This window comes from Anabrus simplex, chromosome 1, assembly GCF_040414725.1.
Source record: "Anabrus simplex isolate iqAnaSimp1 chromosome 1, ASM4041472v1, whole genome shotgun sequence".
NCBI classification, from domain to species: Eukaryota; Metazoa; Arthropoda; class Insecta; order Orthoptera; family Tettigoniidae; genus Anabrus; species Anabrus simplex.
This window is the reverse complement of record NC_090265.1, coordinates 1,381,364,571-1,381,383,170: the sequence shown is the minus strand read 5'-3', so window position 1 is coordinate 1,381,383,170 and position 18,600 is coordinate 1,381,364,571. Positions and strand designations below refer to the sequence as shown.

At 40.1% G+C, this 18,600-nt stretch overlaps 1 protein-coding gene across 2 annotated transcripts in view; it reads right to left on the bottom strand.

The window, feature by feature from the left end:
* Positions 1–10,704, bottom strand: part of LOC137497033 (platelet-activating factor acetylhydrolase-like) — a 135,802-nt gene extending 125,098 nt beyond the window's left edge. For both annotated transcript variants that reach the window (XM_068225520.1, XM_068225519.1), the window contains exon 1: positions 10,531–10,704. In XM_068225520.1, coding sequence (XP_068081621.1) covers positions 10,531–10,585 — 55 coding nt within the window. In that variant the 5' untranslated portion in view covers positions 10,586–10,704. The remainder of the gene's footprint in view (positions 1–10,530) is intronic.
* Between the last annotated feature and the right edge of the window lie 7,896 nt (positions 10,705–18,600).

Genomic DNA, 18,600 nt, shown 5'->3' with positions numbered 1-18,600 from the left:
GGTGGAAGGGGCAAACCCGTAGCGTCTGTACTCCAGAAGAGCGGCTACGAAAGCCGTCTGGTTCCATGTTAGGGGCGGCCTAATTTTGAACCTGGCAGTAGGTATAAAATGCCTTTGGGTGTGGCGAGCCCATCGTAACAATAGCCTATACGGACAAAGCAGATATGGTGCCTCGGAAAAGGTTAGGGCGTCCCCTGCTAAAAGCGACGCGCAGCTCTTCAGGTGCTGGGGGAACTGTGAAAAACGGGCAACCAGCACCAAACTTCATAAAGATTGCAACAGCAAATGTCCTGACACTGACAGGAAAGACCGAGGAACTGGCTGACTTTATGAAAGAAAAAGATATAACCATACTTGGACTGTGTGAGACCAAGAAGAGGGGCACAGGAGAGATTCCTCTGAAAGAAGGATACAGGCTGTATTACAGCGGAGGACCTGCAGCAAAAAATGGAGTGGCCATCATACTTAGAAAAGATATCCAAGAATATGTGGAATATACAAAATCCGTCAGCGATAGGATGATGGTGATGAGACTCCACTTTGAAAAGGATGTGAAAGATCTATTTCAGTTGTATGCGCCACAAACGGGGTGCAGAGATGAACATCTGGAGGACTTTTTAGAGGAAGTGGAGAGAAAGATAGAAGATAAGGAAGTGATATTGATGGGAGATCTAAATGCACAAGTGGGAATGGAAAAACAAGGAAAGGAAGATGTTGTAGGGCCCTTTGGATATGGAAAGGTAAACCCAGAAGGTGAGGTGTTGGTGGATTTTTGCGTGAGGAACCAAATGATTGTTGGAAACACCTGGTTTAGAAAGAAGAACAGTCAGAAGATTACAAGATATGGCTGGGGAGACAGAAGAACAAAGACCATGATTGATTAATCATAGAGAAAGAACACCGGAAGAACCTTGTAGATGTTACAGCTATGCCGGAAGAAGCCTTTGGTGGAGATCATAGAGTTGTGGTAGGAAAATTGAAAGTGGGAAAGATTGAAAAACCCCCATTAAGAAGAGAGAAAAGAATTAAAGTATGGAAGTTGATGGAGAAAAGCATACCAGAAGAATTTCAAAGGGAAATAATACCCTTGGTACCCAGGACGGAGGTGGGGAGTGTTGAAGATGAATGGAAAAGATTTAAGGAAGCACTGGTGGGATGTGCAGAAAAGGTATGTGGTAGAACATCAGGAAATGTGAAGGACAAAAAGACACCCTGGTGGAATGATAGGGTAAAGATGAAAGTGAAAGAAAAGAAAATGGCATGGAAAGCATGGAAAACATCTAAGACTGAAGAAAGTAGAAGAAAATATGTGGAGGCAAAGAATTTGACCAAGAAAGTAGTGGAGGAAGAAAAGAGAAAGAGCTGGGCCTTATTCACACAGAAATTGAGAGATGATATGCAGGGCACCTAGAAATTACAAAGCCAGAAGAAATAAGGAATAGATGGAGAGAGTTATTTTCAGAAGTTGCTGAACGTAAGAACTGATGACAGTCATTCAATGGACGACCAGGAAAGGCAATTAGTCGATGAAGAAATGGATAAAGAAATTACATTGAATGAAATTGAAATGGCAATAAGAAAGATGAAGAATGGAAAAACTGCTGGAATAGATGAAATTTCAGTGGAGATGATAAAGGCAGCTGGAGCTGTAGGCCTGCAGTGGACATATCGAGTTCTCAGGATTGTCTGGGAGAAAAAGGAGGTCCCTGATGATTGGCATAAAGGAATAATCATCCCAAGTTTCAAGAAAGGTGATAAGAAAGGTTTAAGAACTACAGGGGAATTACTATAATATCCCATGTAGCTAAGATAATGGAGAGGATACTGGAAAGTAGGATAAGGTTGAAGTTTGAGAATCAGATACTGGAAAATCAGTTTGGTTTCAGAAGTGGAAGGTCAACAATAGAGCCCATTTTCATTATGAGACAGCTAATGGAAAAGCAATGGGAGTACGGGAATGATATGGTGATGACATTCATCGACACTGAAAAGGCATATGACAGTGTTCCCAGGACTAAAGTTTGGGACAGTCTGGTGCAAAAAGGAATTGGACAGGGATTAATAAAAATGATCATGACAATGTGCAAGGAATGCTGTAGTTGCATGCAAACACAAGTTGGCAGAACAAGTTGGTTCAAAATAACTAGTGGGCTGAGGCAGGGAAGTGTTCTATCACCAATCCTGTTTACCATAGTAATGGATGACATCATGAGAACAGCAAAAGCAGAATATGGAGGAAGAGAAATGAACATGATGTTATTTGCAGATGATATTGTGATTTGGGGAGAAGACAACAGGAAGGTTCAAGAACAGTTGGATGTGGTAAATGGAAAAATAGAAGAATGTGGGTTGAAAATAAGTGTAGAGAAGAGTAAAACCCTTGTTATGACTAGAGGGGAGAAAGAAGGGAAAGGTCAAATTAGACTTGCAGACAAGCCCCTGGAAGTAGTGGAAACATTTAAATACCTGGGGAGTGAATTAATGGAGAATGCCCGACTGGATGCTAAAATTAGTAAGAGGATTCAAGCTGGAAGCTGTTTCTATCATAGTGTAAGAAACATGTTATGGGACAAAGATGTGCCAATGGAAACAAAGGAAACTATGTAGGCCTACAAGATGTATTACGTACCAATAACTACTTATGGGGCAGAAACTTGGACAATGACAAAGAAGGATGAGAGTTGAATACAGACAGCCGAAATGAAGTTCTTGAGGAGTATGTTACAGAAGAGTAGAAGAGACAAAATAAGGAATGAGAAAATCCAGGAAGAAATTGGAGTGGAAAAATGAATGATAGAATTGAGAAGAGCCGACTAAGATGGTTTGGGCACGTAAAGCGAATGAGTGATGAAAGAATGCCAAAAATGGAGAGGAACCATATTTGCCCCTACCCGGCTACAGCTGGATAAAGGGAAATGATGATGATGACGAGGTAACATGATGTAACTCTAACCTAACTTCGCTAGAGTATAATATACAACTAACCAAAAGTTTCCTGGATGACTTTGAACACATCAAGGGTTATTTACAACCAATAAAGGTACTGTAACCTAACCTATAATACATGAGTTATATACACATGATTAAATTGAAATACATAACCCAGCCTGCATGAAATGTTGTTTCCAGTTAGGCCTATACACATAACCTAACTTGTATCAGGTAATTCCATGAACAAATAGAATTAATGGGAAACTTAGCAGATCATGATGTATGATAAGTATAGTTTTGGGAGCCTCAAATGCAAAAAATCGTTCAAGGACAGTATGGTAACACTGTGGGTACCTATATGCAACCTGATGCAGAGACGCAAAAGAGTTGGTAGATTGCTTCAGTTCTGCCAAGACAAGGAGCTGGTCATCATGAATACATAGTTCCAACTACTATCTTGCCATCTGTACACCTGACAATCTTCACTTAACAGCCCCAAGCAATTATCAGCAGATTGACCACATCAGGATAAATTGTTTTTGAAACTGTGTAATGCACCGCATGTAAAAAGAACCATCCAGGATCTGACATTAACTCAGGTGACTGCAATTGAAAATCCAGCTAACAAAACTACTGTAAGTTACAAGTAAAGAGGGCTTATATGAAGAATTTGAAAAATCCTTGTCCAGTTGACAGAGGCAATAAACTTGTTGAAAACAAGGAAAAGTAGAAGTATGAAAGAACTACTGTACATCTTCAGAGATGACCACTCAGAATCTGATGATGTTGAAAAGTACCTGCAATATTCAGAGATTCTCACAGATATGTATGAACTCATTCTACCATCAATTCTTACCGCAGCCCAATTGTCAACATAAATGCCTTTGATTGATTTTAATAATCTACCCTTGATCCCATAGCCCCCAGTATGGTCAACATCTTTTCCCTCGGTACCCTGTCCTATGCTTTCTCTAGATCTATGAAACAATAAACACAGCTGTCTATTACTCTCGTAGCATTTTTCAATTATCCGGTGTGTACTGAAAATCTGATCCTGACAGCCCCTCTGTGGTCTGAAACCACACTGGTTTTTATCCAACTTCCTTTCAACCAATGACCGCATGCTCCCTTCCAAGATGCCAGTGAATACTTTCCCTGGTATAATAATCAATGATATAACTCGATAGTTGTTGCAATCTTTCCTGTTCCCTTACTTATAGATAGGTGCAACTACTGCTTTTGTCCAACCTGAAGGTACCTTACCAACACTACATGCTAATCTTACTGCTCTATGAGGCCATTTCATCCCTGCCTTCCTACTATACTTCACCATTCCAGGTCTAATTTCATCTATTCCTGCTGCTTTATGACAATGGAGTTTATTTACCATCCTTTCCACTTCCTCAAGTGTAATTTCACCAACATAATTTTCTTCTTCCCCAAGAGCTTGGTTGTCTGCGACACCACCATGAAGATTTCCTTTTATGTTGAGAAGATTTTGAATATATTCCCTCCATCTGTCCAGTGATTGCCTGGGATCTATTATGAGTTCACCTGAAGTACCCAAAACATTGTTCGTTTCCTTTTTCCCTCCCTTCCTAAGATTATTACTGTCCAGAAAGGTTTCCCTGCTGCTTGACCAAGCCTTTCAAGGTTATTGCCAAATTCATCCAACAACTTCTTTTTGGATTTGACAACTATTTGTTTCACTCTGTTTCCTTCATCTATGTACAATTCCCTGTCTGCATCAGCCCTTGTTTGGAGCCATTTCTGATAAACCTTCTTATTACGTTTACAAGCTGCTCTCACTTCATCGTTCCACCAAGATGTTTGCTTTTTCCCATCTTTACACACAGTTGTTCCTAGGCATTCCCCTTGCTGTTTCCACTGCAGCATCCCTGTATGCCACCCATTCTCTTTCTATATCCTGCTTACTGTCCACTGTGTAGTGGTGAATAGCCATGTGCTTGAAGAATGTATTCATAACTGCTAAACCCATACTAGCACAGAAGTCCAGCAAACGCTTCCTATTCCTATTAGCTTTCATATCTACCCCTCATTTACCAATAACCCTTTTGTATCCTTCAGTTCTCTTTCCAACTCTCAGATTGAAATCGCCCATTAGCACTATCCTATCCTTGCTGTTGACCCTGACGACGATGTCACACAATGGTTCGTAAAACTTGTCAACTTCATTTTCATCTGCAACCTCACATGGTGAGTACACCGAGACAATTCTCGTCCTACTTCCTTCAGATGATCCATGTAAACTACGAACAACAAAAGTGAAAGATTGCAGCCTTGTCCAATCCCTGTAAGTACCCTGAATCAAGAACTCATTCTACCATCAATTCTCACTGCAGCCTAATTGTCAACATAAATGCCTTTGATTGATTTTAATAATCTACCCTTGATCCCATAGTCCCCCATACTGCTTATGCTTAAATAATGTATTCATACCCACATCATTCGCTCATTTACATGCCTAACAGAAACTATGTTGCATACCATAGTATTCCTGAAGAACACTCCTACCCCATACTCTGCCCTTCCCTTTTTAAAACCCATCAAGTACACTTTATAATCTTCTATCTCTTCCTCGTTATCCCCCTTACCCGAATATCACTTACTCATAACACATCCAGATGCCTGACTCTGCCAGTTCTATTTTCTTTCTCCCATAAGCCCCATTAATATTGATAGGTCCCCATCAAATTCCATTTCATTCGCCAAGTTGTTTCCAAGGAGTCCCTCACCTGTCAAATGGGAATGGGACTCCGTTACTCCCATAGGTCCGAGGCTTGCTTAAAATGTTCTGAGCTCAGTAAATTCGTGAAACAGGATGCTACCCTACTTACTCATAGTCCAAGTGAGGATCTCTCCTCTATTGTGTTAGGGACCACTGGTGGATTGTATAGTCATAGCTGCCTGAGCACAAGGAGGGCCATGACTCAGAATATTCTGAGATGCCCACTCCCATTCTGTAGCAACTGGTATCCCGACTCTCAGGACCACTTACTAGGCCACTCAGCTGTTGCCCATGGTTCACGAACTCGGACGTGGCTACAATAGCCCACACCATGAACCAGTATTATTATTATTATTATTATTATTATTATTATTAAATCAAAATTTTGAATTTTACAGTGGTCGTACCCATTGTTCACTAGTTTATTAGCTTCCTCGGGAGATCAGTGGTGGTGTCCGACGCATGATCACAGGTTTGATTCCAACCAACGAAAGAGAACACTAAACCTGAAAGATTGTATTTCAATTTAGCAGATCTACCTATAAAAAGAAAACTATATTACTCCTGTAACAGCAGCCCTGCAGTGTTTTCCTACAAGGATACAGAAGTAAACGGGAGTGAAATACCAGCACTCTTATCTATATAATTACCGGTAAGTCAGAAGTATGTGGTGAAGAAGTATATACAATGAGGAACGCATGGGTTAGTTAGCAGTGGTGATCTGATAGAGCGAATCCTAGCACACCTATCCCCCTGGTCTCCACACGTTATCAGACATACAGCAGCAAGCCGCATGAGATGGGTTGAGGGGAGATGGATGCAAAGCCTGGGCTGGAAGATCAGTCTCTGATGCCTCGCTCTCAGAAATACATGCAATGCTTTTTCTCATTGCTTTCAAGCTTTTTAAATGGAACAATGTGTCAGATGCTTATATTAAAATGTGCTTTAGACTTCTACCATTATCATTTGAGGTTTGGGCTTCACCGATAGCATTGGTAGCCCTCAGTATATGCCACTGCTTGTCTGAAAAACACAAGTCTGTAATGAAATTTAATGAGCACTTTTTAGAAATTGCTTAAACACTTTCAATTTTACATAAAGACGGAAGTAATGAAACTAGACAGGAAGCCAGACAACTTTACTGTGCACTAACTTCTTCATGTTATGTTAAAAATCAGAGCTAAATATTCAACCAAATTAGAACCCAACATCAATATCCCTGCAATCAGTAAGCATTAATCTTTTGGGAATTCTGAAATATATCCAGGAAACTGTGATAATGTTGATGTGTGAAAGATAAAATGCAGAATGAATTTGAAATAATAATGCAAGAAAGGGAGTAGATGGAAAGCACCAACTACTGTGGCATTATGCCGCTCTCTTGTGGCCTAAAACTTCTGGAAGAAATCAGAGAGAGTAGATTAAAAGGAATTGCAGAACCTTTATTGAAAGAGGAACAATTATATGGTTTCAAGCCCAGAATACAGACCTTATCTTTACGGTCAGGATGTTAATGAAAAAGCACTGGAAAAAGGGGAAACCATTATTTGTACTATTCCTAGACATTGAAAAGGTTTAAGATAGCATACCAAGGAAGTGTATCTAGGAATACGTATAAGAGTTGAAGGTTTGCAACAGCTTTATTGCAAAAGTGAAGATGCTGTATGGAAAAACCAAAATTTGTGTGCAAGTGGGTTGTTCAAATAGTCTGAAACAAAGGGAAAAGGAGGGAACAGCAGGACTTAATGCTTCTTTGCAGACAATGTTGATCTGAGGTGAAACCAAAAAGGATGTGGAAGAAAGGCTGAAGAGATAGAGATGAGAGTTTGAGAGACATGATTTAAATATCAGCTAGGCTAAGACGGCGGTTATGAAGACACAGAGGGGAGATGACAAACTACAAATGCTACTAAAAGACACCAAACTGGACAATGTTCCAAAGTTTAATTACTTGGAGAGTATAGTTTCAAAAGACAACCTCACAAAATATGAGATAGAAAATCAAATTAGCAACACAACACAATTTTACCACCAAGTAAGACAACTGCTGTGGGATAAATAAGTAGGCCTACTGCTGAAACCTAAGATGACACTATATAAATCCTATTAAACCCCCATCCTCCCATATAGCCTGGAAACTACCACGTTAATGAAGCAAGACACTCAAAACTCCAAGCTACAAGTTCCTATACACCATGATCTAGAAGACCAGGAAGAACAAGATCAGGGACAAAAACTCTGAAAGAAAGTGTGAACAGGAGACTCGCAACAACAAAAGATCCAGAAGGCAATACTGAAGTGGTTTGGCCATGTAAAAAGGATAAGTGTCAGCAGGATTGCAAGAAGAAAATATGAGAGGAAAGTAAAATGAAAAAGACCAGTGGGCAGCCCAGAAAAAATGGACCGATCTATTTAAGAAACATATTGAGGAGAGAGGACAAGATTAGGAGAAGGTTATGAGAGAAGAGTGATTCATGGAAAGACACCAAAGATGGAGGGGTCTTATATACTGGTATCATACCTGGGCAAATGGAGTTGGTCAACGATGATGTCGATGAATTCACAGTGCTGAAAATGATAACTGTGAGCTGGTAAACGGCAAATGCATCAATCAAATCGCCTATTGTTTTCTGGCATTTAATAGTTCAGAAATTCTCTTTCTATCCTGCATTTGAATTCCCTAATTCAGCACTAACAGGAATGATTTTCAGAAGAAAACAGGGGAGCTTTTGCGATTTTTTATTTGCACTCCCACTTAAGGATATCTCTAAAAGTCACATATATGGATAAGATAATAGAAAATATAAACTGTAAATTTGCTAGATGAAGCATGCACATGGTTTAGTGTGTGGAAACATGAAGTAATTAAAGGTGAATATTCCAAATTAGAACTAATTGACCTGGATAATACCATATTTCTGCCAGTTGTAGCTTCAATCCTGAAGGTGGCCCTCAGCTTGCCAACAACTACATGTTTGTCCAACCCTTGTCCCGTTTCTCTACGGGGTCGGGTATGAGGTGAGATGAATCTGTCGTGGCGGATTTTTATGATCGGATGCCCTTCCTGACATCAACCTCATCAGAGGAGTTCATGAGATGAAATGAATGACGTGATATATGACAGTAGGGAGAGGGTGAAATCCGGTGCCAGCACATAGCCTACTCCTGTCAAGTAGCACCAAGGGATCTGCTCAAGGCTTAATGTCTCCTCTGACAGACAAATCACCAACTACATGTTCAGTGGAAATATCATGCAGGTATTCAATTATTTTCTTACATTTTTAAGTTTAATACTGGAGGGTTTAGTGAGAAATTGTTATGCCTATTCAATTTCTTAACTTAATTGATATTTGATTCAGTAACTTCCATCTAATTATCTAAACTTGTTTTTCTTATAATTGTTTTCAAATTTTAATTTTAAGTCCTTCAAAAAAATTGATCATAATAAAGTAATTTTAAAATATATTATGTTAATTTTGTTGTAGCAGTCCAAGATGTGTGAAAATACAAGAACAGCCATGACAAATTGCCTCAGCAGTTTATGGTATGATGTCAGTTTATCGAGAAAACAGAGGAGAATTCTTTCATTGGAAAGGTAGGAAGATTTTTATGGCAAGGAGCCAAGAGGAATCTAGTTACTGTTTAAAGAATTCAGACATGATGTGAGTACAAAAACTGACACTTTTTTTTTTTTTCCATAATGCCATGTTCCTTTAAGCCCTTAAGTTTGACCCCAAAGATAATAATTTCAGACTACATTTTCTTTACAAGAAAGGATTTCCTTATAATTCTAACAAGTTATAACTTAGGCCTACCGGTACAGCAATGCTAAGAAATTTGTCATTTATTATGGAAATTCTACATATGCATTTAAACTACCTATGGTGCATAGAACTTCACTACATATTACCGTATATTATTTGTTTTGCTTATATGTCAGCAAATACAGTACTGTATTTGATGTCAGTCACTGTCATGTATTAAAAATGCATTGAAAAACCTTAAGGAGGGAGAGGATGGGCATAGAATAATATCCTTAAAAATTATAAGCCATAGTTACTGAAAAGTGTTTTGTCCCTACTGAGATGAAAATCTACGGGCACCATTTAGCTTTTCTCATGAAAATTCTATCATGCAGTTTTCCACATCCAGGTGAAAAATCAGCAACTAAGCCACTGAGCTCTTTCTAGAACCAACACAAGTTGTGAACTAACGTCATATTTCCAAAGGGATTTCAGTCCCGTCATTAAAATGAACGAAAGAAAGCTGAAACATTAGTTAATTGCTAGAGTGCAGTATTTCATTTTTCGCAACTACGGTACCGGTAAGCAAGAATCTGACGGCTCTGGTCTAAGTTGCATCCTTGGTACGGTACCAAATACGAAGGGCTAAGAATAATAGGTTTTCTGTATGGGTAGCCTTTTAACATTATCTGTCTCTCCTGTATTTGCATTATCCAAACATTATCGATAGTAGGTGGAGTGTATTAGGGAATATACGAGAAAAATCCCCCAAACAGTATGACCAACCCGACTTGCTCTACTGACGATTCGAACCGCTGACCTCAAGCGCAGCATCTGCGTTCCTATCAGACCAGCGCTCAGCTTGATGAACTACAAAGTTCAATCAATTGATTTATCAACCGACGTAATACCCGTTTCGTCGTACGAGTATCGCACCGCTCCTCGCAATAACAGCCTGTAACTACATTTATTTCACTACTCCTACCAAAGAAATGTCATTCATATCATTATCAACTACAGTCGGAGTGTGATATGATGTAGGCCTATTTAAAATACGCTCTCTCATCATTAGATCGTTAGGAAACAGTGGTCGTTATGGCAACTTACCTTCTGACACCGGAAGATGACGGGGTATCTTATTACTACTCCATATCCACCACATTTTACACACTAAGCGACCGTGCGATGTTAAATGCTTGAACTTCAGTCTGTAACTACAATTACTTTCTACCTTATCATTCTCATCACTCCCCGTGTTCCCAGCACTTTCCAACGTTGTCCGGCTCGTGATCTAATCAATGCTACCAACGTACATGCATCAACACTAGAGCCAACTGGAACTGAAATGGTTACCGCGTACGGGAACTGAGTGCCGGGCAGAAATTCCAGTCAAACTTTGTAGTTGAATAGCACCCCTCTCTAGGATATTTAAAAATAGCTTATCCTGTCTCATAATGCAGTGACATACCAGTAATTAATGACGTACCCAATTTTGCCTATTTGGTACCGTATCGTTCGTTAGGCCTATACAGATCATTTTTGACACTTGCGTCATTGCCCTTCTCTTCTCAACTTATCGGAGTCGATCCTGGCTGAGTCCTTGTTATCTTTTTTTTTTTTTGCTAGGGGCTTTACGTCGCACCGACACAGATAGGTCTTATGGCGACGATGGGATAGGAAAGGCCTAGGAGTTGGAAGGAAGCGGCCGTGGCCTTAATTAAGGTACAGCCCCAGCATTTGCCTGGTGTGAAAATGGGAAACCACGGAAAACCATCTTCAGGGCTGCCGATAGTGGGATTCGAACCTACTATCTCCCGGATGCAAGCTCACAGCCGCGCGCCCCTTGTTATCTAATAACCATGTTTAAGTGCGACATTCTGGCACGTTAAAGAATTCCTGCTCGACAAAAGATTTTTTTTTTTTTTTTTTTTTTTTTTGTAATTTGCTTTACGTCGCACCGACAAAGATAGGTCTTATGGCGACGATGGGATAGGAAAGACCTAGTTATTGGAAGGAAGCGGCCGTGGCCTTAATTAAGATACAGTCCCAGCATTTGCCTGGTGTGATAACGGGAAACCACTGAAAACCATCTTCAAAGCTGCCGACAGTGGGGGTTCGAACCCACTATCTCCCGATACTGGATATTGGCCGCACTTAAGCGACTGCAGCTATCGAGCTCGGTCGACAAAAGTAAGACCGACAGCGCTTAGATTGGACGTAAAAGCTAAGCAAAGTCACCTCCGTACAGGCCATGAAGGCCCTTAGAGGAGTGGAAGGTAAAGGCTACCACCATTGTTAACCTCGGCACGTGATAGGGTAGAGTGGTTAGCTCTACGCCCGGCCACCTTTGCCCCAAGGAGTTAACCTGGTACTCATTTTTTGTGTAAGCTGAGTGAACCTCAGGGCCATATGCACCTCCGGAAGTGGAAATCTCGTGTCTTGAGTTTTACGACTTCCTGACGGGGATTCGAACCCACGTCCTTCCGGGCGAACCGAGCACGCCTTTACCGCCTCCGCCAGGCAGCCCCTAGATTGGACGTAATATACATATATGTTAATATAATTCGTGGTTTCCCATTTTCATACCACTCCTGGCCCTTTCCCGTCCCACCGTCGCCATAAGACCTATGTATCGGTGCGACGTAAAGCCATTGTAACCGAGCTCGTTAGCTGTAATAGCTGTAGTGCGGGCAGTATCCAGTATTTGAGAGAGAGTGGGTTCGAACCCTACTGTCAGCAGCCCTACAGATGGTTTTCCCAGGTTTCCCATTTTCACACCAGGTAAATGCTGGGGCTGTACCTTAATTAAGGCCACGGCTGCTTCCTTCCCACTCCTAGCCCTTTCCTGTCCCATCGTCACCATAAGACCTATCTGTGTCGGTGCAACGTAAAGCAAATTGTAAAAAAGCCAGCTGTAAAAATTCTCCTTCTTCTTCTTCTTATTATTATGTTCGGATGATATCAGACATCTTCCTTGTATCCTTTCTTTTAGGGAATTTTCATTGCAGACTACTAGCATTTCAAAAATGAGTCCAAAGGGTTTGTGAACGAAATAAACACCATGACGGTTCTTCATTTGAAACTTGCCCAGTGTCTTTCGACCTTGAAATAATTTGAATAACTTGTTTAATCATATTTTATGCCTCAGTTTACTTCTCTAGCTACGATCGAGCCTATTCGTCTTCTACCTGAGTTTGACCAATGTAATCAAATCACTTGGCCTTGTCAGCTAAGACAATTCATACGCATAGTTCCACTCAAGTCTTCCCCTCTTTCTTCTTGTTGGCCATTTCCCCAATTTATTGCGATCGGTACGGATTGAGAATCTGATCCAGTTTTACGGTTGGATGCCCATCTTGACACCAACCGTATGTGGAGGGTTGTATTCACTAGGACTACTGCATGTTTCTATGGTGTAGTGGATGAAAAGAAGTAGCTGAGCTACAGGAGTTAACCATTCACAGTTGAAATCTCCGAGACGGTTGGGAATCGAACCCGGAGTCCATCGAACTAAAGGCCGGCCTGTTGTATTTTGATGATGATGATGCTTGTTGTTTAAATGGGCCTAACATGTAGGTCATCGGCCCCTAATATTGTATTTTAATCGCAGATGATTAATTTGAATCACCCGGAGACAGTGTGTTTGCATCTTCTATGACGAAGATAATATTACGATTTTTCCACATCGTGTAACTATGACTCTAGCAGACAACTTACACTGCCGGGATCATCTTTGGCAAGTTAGGCACCCTATTGCACGTAAACAGTAGCGGCAATTGGGAAGTAGAAGGGGAAGGGTACAAAAATATATAGACAAAAAAAAAAAAAAACAAAAAAAAAAAACGGGTGTCTGGAGGATATAGGGGTGGGAGTTAGACCACAAAATTGAAAAAAGTACCTACAACATGGTAATTTTTTAATGCTCTCTGAACGTATTTCGACAGTAAAGTAAAGATTGACAAGTTACCAGCTTAACTGCGGTAATTATGTTTCTTTTTTTTTTTTTAAGATTTTGATTCAATACTATACAATAAAACTTTCACCAAAGAAACATTTACGGATGTATTACAAAAATATACCCTTCCTTACAGCATATGCTACATGCTGCTGCGCGAGTCTCCACTATATATTAGACTGTGACTACTTCCTGTTGTGCTATACGAATCGGTTAGCCGCGACGCGTGCATATTTCCGCTAAGGAGCTTTAATTAATAATTAATTAAAGAAATAAAATCAATTACTCACTACTGATCTGCATTTAGGGCAGAATTCCCTATCTGTTTGTTTTCCTAGCCTTTTCTTAAATTATTGCAAAGAGATTGGAAATTTAGTGTAACATCTCCTTTGATAAGTAATTCCAATCCCTAACTCCCCTTCATATGAACGAATATTTGCCCCAATTTGTCCTCTCGAATTCCAACATTATCTTCATATTGTGATCTGTCCTACTTTTAAAGATAATACACAAAATTCATCTACTAATGTCATTCCTCGCCATCTCTCCACTGACAGCTCGAGCATACCACTTAGACGAGCAGCTCGTCCTGTCTTCTTTCTCCCAAGTCTTCCCAGCCCAAACGTTGCAACATGTTTGTAACGCTACTCTTTTGTCGGAAATCACCCAGAACAAATAGAGCTGCTTTTCTTTGGATTTTTTCCAGTTCTTGAATCAAGTAATCCTGGTGAGGAAATAATTAGGCGATAAGACAACAAGGTATGTATATTTGTTTATAATTCCTGCTTTTACCCCACCCCTAATAGCCGTCACTGCACATAAACATAAGAATGGGGACGATGGGATTGAGCAACTACTGTTTATATATTCTGTACGTGCATACACAGTATTTCTTGTTCTGTGATAGCAAGATATGAGCCTGGCTCCTTAGCTTAAAACAAGAAGTTACCATATCCACACTTAGGACCTACTCTAGGATAATGCTGAGATAGTAATTTAATTTTAGGGTACATTCAGCTCAAACCTATCTAAAATAGGTAATATTCAATTTCAATTTTCACAGCTTCCACAGGGCCTTCTAGGCTAAACTTTTGCATGCATGAATACAAAGTCCTTGTAATCCTAAATAATTATCAATATTCAGATAATTAAAATTGTTAAGGATGTTTTTGGACATTACAAATGTTTCTATATTTTTTTTTTCACACAAGAGTACCGTTTCGCTCATATCTTCCACAATTTTCGACTGATTCTAATATTTTTTTAAAAATTCTATATACTCCCAAATAATTGCGGAACAAAATGAATTAAGTCCTCTGAAACATTGTACTGTTAAGTAATATTTTTTAAACAATACTTCCGGTCATTCATTTTTAGAGATTTTTTCCTTGAAATACAGTATTTAAAAAAAGATCTGTCCATGATATTACTACAAAATTAATTCACTTTTTAGAAAATTAGAAAGTGATGTAAAGTACAAACATTCATGCTCATATCTTGAAAACTGTTCATGTTACAAGGGAAACCGTCTTGAAAAATGCAAGTTGCGGTAAATGAGCATTAAACTTTCAACTGAAATGAATGAAATCTAGAACATCCCTGATGCATACATGATTCCCTCTTGTGAGTTTCTCTGGGTTCGAAGCAGTGCTAGTATCCACTGTTACCACTGCTAACTGTTTGAAAATATGAAAATCTAGTACCGGTACTCTTTAATATTAATATTTAATGAACACACCAATTTTCTGAGGAAATTTTGAAGATAAAGAAAAACGTAATTCAAAAAGTTAGACCCACGCCTGCTCTTAAGAATTTAGTCAAGAGATCGAAAAGAACAGTACGATATTTTCATGACTCGTGCTAGAGAGATCTGCATAGGTTATCTGGTTATGCATAAATGAAAAAAACTGTATTGTTGGCCGTGTGTTCCATTTTCCGCAGGAGAGAATGCTTGGAAAAGCGACGGATCAAAGATGTTTCCACACATTACAGGATTCCGGTGTCATTATTTTACACACAGCCTGACAGGAGATAAACTAGCCAAATTAACACGCGAGACCTTACAGGCTGTTAAAGATTGTGTACTCCAAGTCGTCCGAACTGTGACAGACAATTGTCTAGTGAATGTGGCAATGTTTCACTCCTTGTTTGGAAAGGAAGGAGACTTTGTACATCAACTTCAGCACCCATTGAGATCCCAGTAGTCCTATTTTTTTTCAGTTTTGACCCTGGCCATATTTAAAGAAATGTAAGTTCACAACACGTGAGCAGGAATTTTGAAGTAAATGGTAACCTGGTAACTACAGAACATGCGAACAAGCTGTATCACCTGAAAAAACGATTGGTAGCAGTGAAGGCTACCAAGGCTATCGGTGAAGCCCAAACCTCAATTGAGAACGATGGAAGTCAAAATTTCTTTTTTATTTTATTATCTTCTCCATTTCCTACCTTGAAAGCCTTGAAGGCGGTCATGAACCGGGGGTGACAGTGGTTCTTGAGCGGCAGTGGTCTAGCGCCGGGGATGTCTTGGTATGACCGCCACAGGGTAACCAGTGCCAAAAGGAGATATGGGATTGCCTGGTGGGTTTAGGGAGGTTTCTCATAAGAGAGTACTGGAAAAAAAATTAAGACACTACTTACGCTTTTAAGGTAATACTCAAGACTTGAAGTGTTTACTTACCTCAATAAGTAAAACCAAGATTTTATTCAACGAAGTACTTAAATTACAGCAAGTAAAAGCAAACACTTATTTTTATGCAACAAACCTAACGATGTTTCAAACGTACAGTATACTTTAACATGGCTAGATGTAAGGATTTGACACAGTGGCAAAAAGGGGCAATCGTGCTTGACCGTGCCCAGGGCCATACGGTACGTACAGTGGTGGCGATAAGGACCCCGAAGACACCGCGGAGCGGGGTGGCCACGGCTTGCGAGGGGCCCATGACTGTTTCGTTATTCAGTAGCTGAAGAGTGATTTTATATATTGATAAAGCTACAGGACACAACACAGTATTATTTTTATTACTGAGGGTTATTCCAAACTTAGGTCGTCATCAGTGGCGGCTCGTTCAACATATTAGGAACACTAGGAATCAATTAAATCAATTAAATTATTAAATTAATCCGTCATTGAATATATTATTCATTGTACAGGTCCTCTGTATGAGCCTTTGGCTCGTTGGAATTAATTATTGAAATAAATATCTATCTATCATCTACCTTCTTATTTCTTGTATATGAAACTGCGATTGTAGGTTCTATTTTTATCTTTGAACGATTTATGCTAAGCTCTGGTCTTGGTCGGCCCATTTCTTTAGCTAATAATCTGTTTTCGTAATTAAGAGATTTTGTTTTTAAGTAGCTCACTGGATTCATTTTAAAAACACTTATGCTAGCACAGGAATACACTCAGATACATCACACTAATCTTCACACACTTTTCAGACTTACAATGAACATCGACACCGATGGACACGATTAATCTAACAGACGTACAAGGTAAGCACAGGTTTGCTACAAACACTACCTTTGCGCGCGTTAATAATACATATGCTATCTAGTAGGCTGTAGGAGAAGTAAGTTCAAAATACGAACTAGCGCTGAAGTGTCACGTCGTAGAAATACTGTGACCGGGTCAATGGAATTTGCCATTACCCCCTTCACCCCTCACAGCACGCAGAATGAGGGGATGATGTTCAGGTATAAGAAAGAGTCGGTCCCATCCGGGATTAGACCTTTACTATGTTGCCTAGTTTAGTCCAGGGCTGCTAGAACAAGAACAACCATGGTGAATCATAGCCTCTTGAACTCACTGAAGGTGGTCGTGAGAGTAATCGTGAATAATGTTGTTCTGATTTTTATAATAGTTTTAATCGGTGGAGGGGCACGTGACCATGTGACCTAAAGGCAGAACCACGCCTGGTCGTCATAGTGTAGAGCTTCTTTCGGCAGTAGGGGTACGGTAGTTTTTTCTGAAAGGATGTGAGTTTCGCAACCTGTTCCAATAATAACCATCCCTTACTGCCACTCACAACAATCAACAAGGATTTTGAAGTAATTAGTCAGTTCTGAGAACCCAGTAGTCAACGAAGATGCGATTTCAAAGACATCCTCCTTATCTAAACTTTAAATACGAAAGTCTCGAGCAAGGGCGCCCATGCCGGGGGGCAAGAGGGGGCCGCGGCCCCCTCTAGCTCTAAGGGAAAGGCAAAAATCTAATGTAGTCAGATGTTTTTCTTTCAATAAAAATTATTTAAAAGTCGGTATTACGTAGAGTTGTAGTACCGCCCCCACCAACAGGAAGAGGATATCATGGGTGTTATTCTACTGTGGAATACAAGTCGCCATTCGTCTTCCAAAATTTTAAAAATACTACATACCCTCAGGTCTAGCCCCCCCCCCCAGCCCCCTTACAAGGGCGCCCATGGTCTCGAGCTAGTTTATAACTCTCGGCAGTCAGCGTAGGTAAGTAGGCCTACGAATGACGGTTGAATTGTAAATAGTAGTAAATTATTTGGTCCTAAGAACCAGATTATGTCGTAATATTGTGACGGTCAGCGTGTTTTGATTACTATAATTGGTAGGTGCATTTCTTGTGTGTGTGTGTGTGTGTGTGTGTGTGTGTGTGTGTGTGTGTGTGTGTGTGTATGTTCGTACCATATAAGATTATTACTTTAATTCCTTCTGATTTGAAAACTAAATTGTGTAACATTATTATCATCGTCGTTGTTGTTCATTGTAATAATATACAAACTTGTACGACGAAATAAACTTGTAACTTTCCTTATATTTAACGAGGGGCCCATTTTTAATCATTGTCGGGGTGGGGGTAGGGGGGCGAGCTTCTTAGCGCCACTACTGTGCGTGAAGTTGGTGGATTTGCTGGTGTTTCGCAGCAGACTGTTCAACGTGTCTACAAGCAGTGGTGCAATACACGAGGCCAAGAAACACGTCAGAATTGTGATCGGAAACAGAACCTGACTGAGAGAGACTGGAGACGCGATTCGCGGCTTGTGAATCAAAATCGCTTCCAAACCCGACAAGAATTGTTGCAGTCAGTGAATGAAGGTCCATCCTAACCTATTGGCGAGAAAACATTGCGACAGGAACTGCATACAATGAACATTTGGAGTTGGATACCAAACAAGAGGCCATTGCTCACACAGGTGCATACAGCTGTGCGTCTTCAATGGGCTAGAAATCATCGAACGTGGTGAGTA